General features: G+C 47.1%; 1 protein-coding gene across 1 annotated transcript in view; it reads right to left on the bottom strand.

Annotated features, from left to right (window-relative positions):
• Positions 1-534: 534 nt before the first annotated feature.
• FREM2 (FRAS1 related extracellular matrix 2) overlaps positions 535-1,748 on the bottom strand; it is a gene marked incomplete at its 5' end in the record, with an annotated part of 29,916 nt that continues 28,702 nt past the window's right edge. Inside the window, one exon of the mRNA XM_007471692.1 lies at positions 535-1,044. Within this exon, the coding sequence (XP_007471754.1) occupies positions 535-1,044 (510 nt within the window). The remainder of the gene's footprint in view (positions 1,045-1,748) is intronic.

The following is a 1,748-nucleotide window of genomic DNA, read 5'->3' as shown; positions in this document are numbered from 1 at the left end:
ACCCTCGGTCGTAATTCCATGCTGTCTTCGCCTATTAGAAAACTTGTCACAATAAACAGTGTATTCATCATTCTTCGAGACTACCACTTAAAACCTTGTTAGTAATAAACTGTTATACAATGAATAAACAATGTGATAATTGCACCTTCAAGACATACTAATATAGCAACAATAGACTCCTCTTAAACTTCTGAAGGGGTCTGTTAGCACCATTGAATAGGTTCATCTCTACTGTGTAGAGAAAATGCCTAAGATGAGAAGTACATTCCTCACCGTCCATCTATGGCTCTGTGTACATCTGGATACATACTTGATGCCTTCTGGGCAAGAGGAAAGATGTGGTCTGTGGTCTGAATTTGTCCTTTGATGCCTGAACGAGCGGACAGCATGCAAATCAAAGTTCACTAGTACAGTCAGGTCCTCTGAGCAGCTTTGTCACAGAAGTCCCCAATTCTCTGCTGTTGACAGAAGCATTGGGTTTCCATTGTCTTTTCCTGCGCGCTTGAGGAAAAGGTTGAATTCCACCTGTGGCCGTCAAACCTCTGAGCTGTCGCTGCGGGGGCCCCGCGGGGGCATCATGGGCTCGGTGCTGCCGGAGCCCTTGGGGGTGTCCTTTCTCCTGCCACTCTTGCCCTGGCGCATCATCACTGCCATGGCAGTGAGGCAGAGTGCGAGGAGTCCCACCGCGACGCCTCCCACCACCATGACCAGACTGACCTCAGAGGTGGGACGGTTGAGCTCCCGGGGGAGGACGCCGTCAGGAGGAACCCTCCCCTGGGGGATCTGCTTCCTGCTGCTGCGGTCCAGGGCGATGTGTTGGATGTTTGTTCCTCGGTTGTTTTCAGCCCCGATTTCCCACACCAGCGGGGGTGTGCTCCTGATTTCCCTCTTCTTCCGGCTCTTGGAAGTTGCCTGGGGCTTCCCTTTACTCACCAGAGAGTGGTATTGGTACTCCACGCTTCGTTTGCCAAGGCCTCGATTGGCGTTGTCTTTGGATCTTACTGTGTAGATGGTGTGTATGTACCATTCTCGACCCAGAGAGACCTAGGAAACACAACTCTATTCATCAGAAAATTAAAGCCTATGCCAACCTAAAAATTCACGACTCTTTGCAAGAGAAGCTCACGGCACAGATAATAATCATTTAACTTAGTCCGCAGAATTCATATCCTTAATATTTTTACACGTGTAGTATGCGCAAGGCTTTGTGTGAAGCACTCTATAAAATATGCTGTGCAGCTCTTAAGGGAGCACGTGGCGGTAAATATTTGGTAAGCTATGACTTGTCAGAGCTGCAGAGAACTCCGGATCACACAGTCTAACTTACTCATTTAAAAGATGAGCGAATGACACAGATATAGAGCGTAAACCAGTGGTTACCAGTGGGAAGGGAGGGGGGGGGCAATATAAGGGTACAGGAGTGGGAGTACAAACTATTGGGTGTAAGGCAGGTTCCAAGGATTCATTGTACAACATGGGGAATACAGCCAATATTTTGTAATAACTGTAAATGGAGTGTAACCTTTTAAAAATTGTACAAAAATTAAATAGTAAAAAATGAGTAAATGAGAATATGTAGCAGTTAAGTGACTTGCCTAAGGTCACTGAACTAGTTAGTATCAGAGGCAGGACTAGAGTCAGACCTTCTGCCTCTGACTTTGTTTTTTTTTTTTTTTTTGGCCACACAACGCGATCTTAGTTCCCTGACCAGGGATCAACCCCATGCCCCTTGCCGGGGAAGGAGGGGG

This window comes from Lipotes vexillifer, unplaced genomic scaffold (genome assembly GCF_000442215.2).
Source record: "Lipotes vexillifer unplaced genomic scaffold, Lipotes_vexillifer_v1.1 scaffold470, whole genome shotgun sequence".
NCBI classification, from domain to species: Eukaryota; Metazoa; Chordata; class Mammalia; order Artiodactyla; family Lipotidae; genus Lipotes; species Lipotes vexillifer.
Note: the sequence above shows the minus strand (reverse complement) of the source record. Positions and strands in the feature narration are given on the sequence as shown.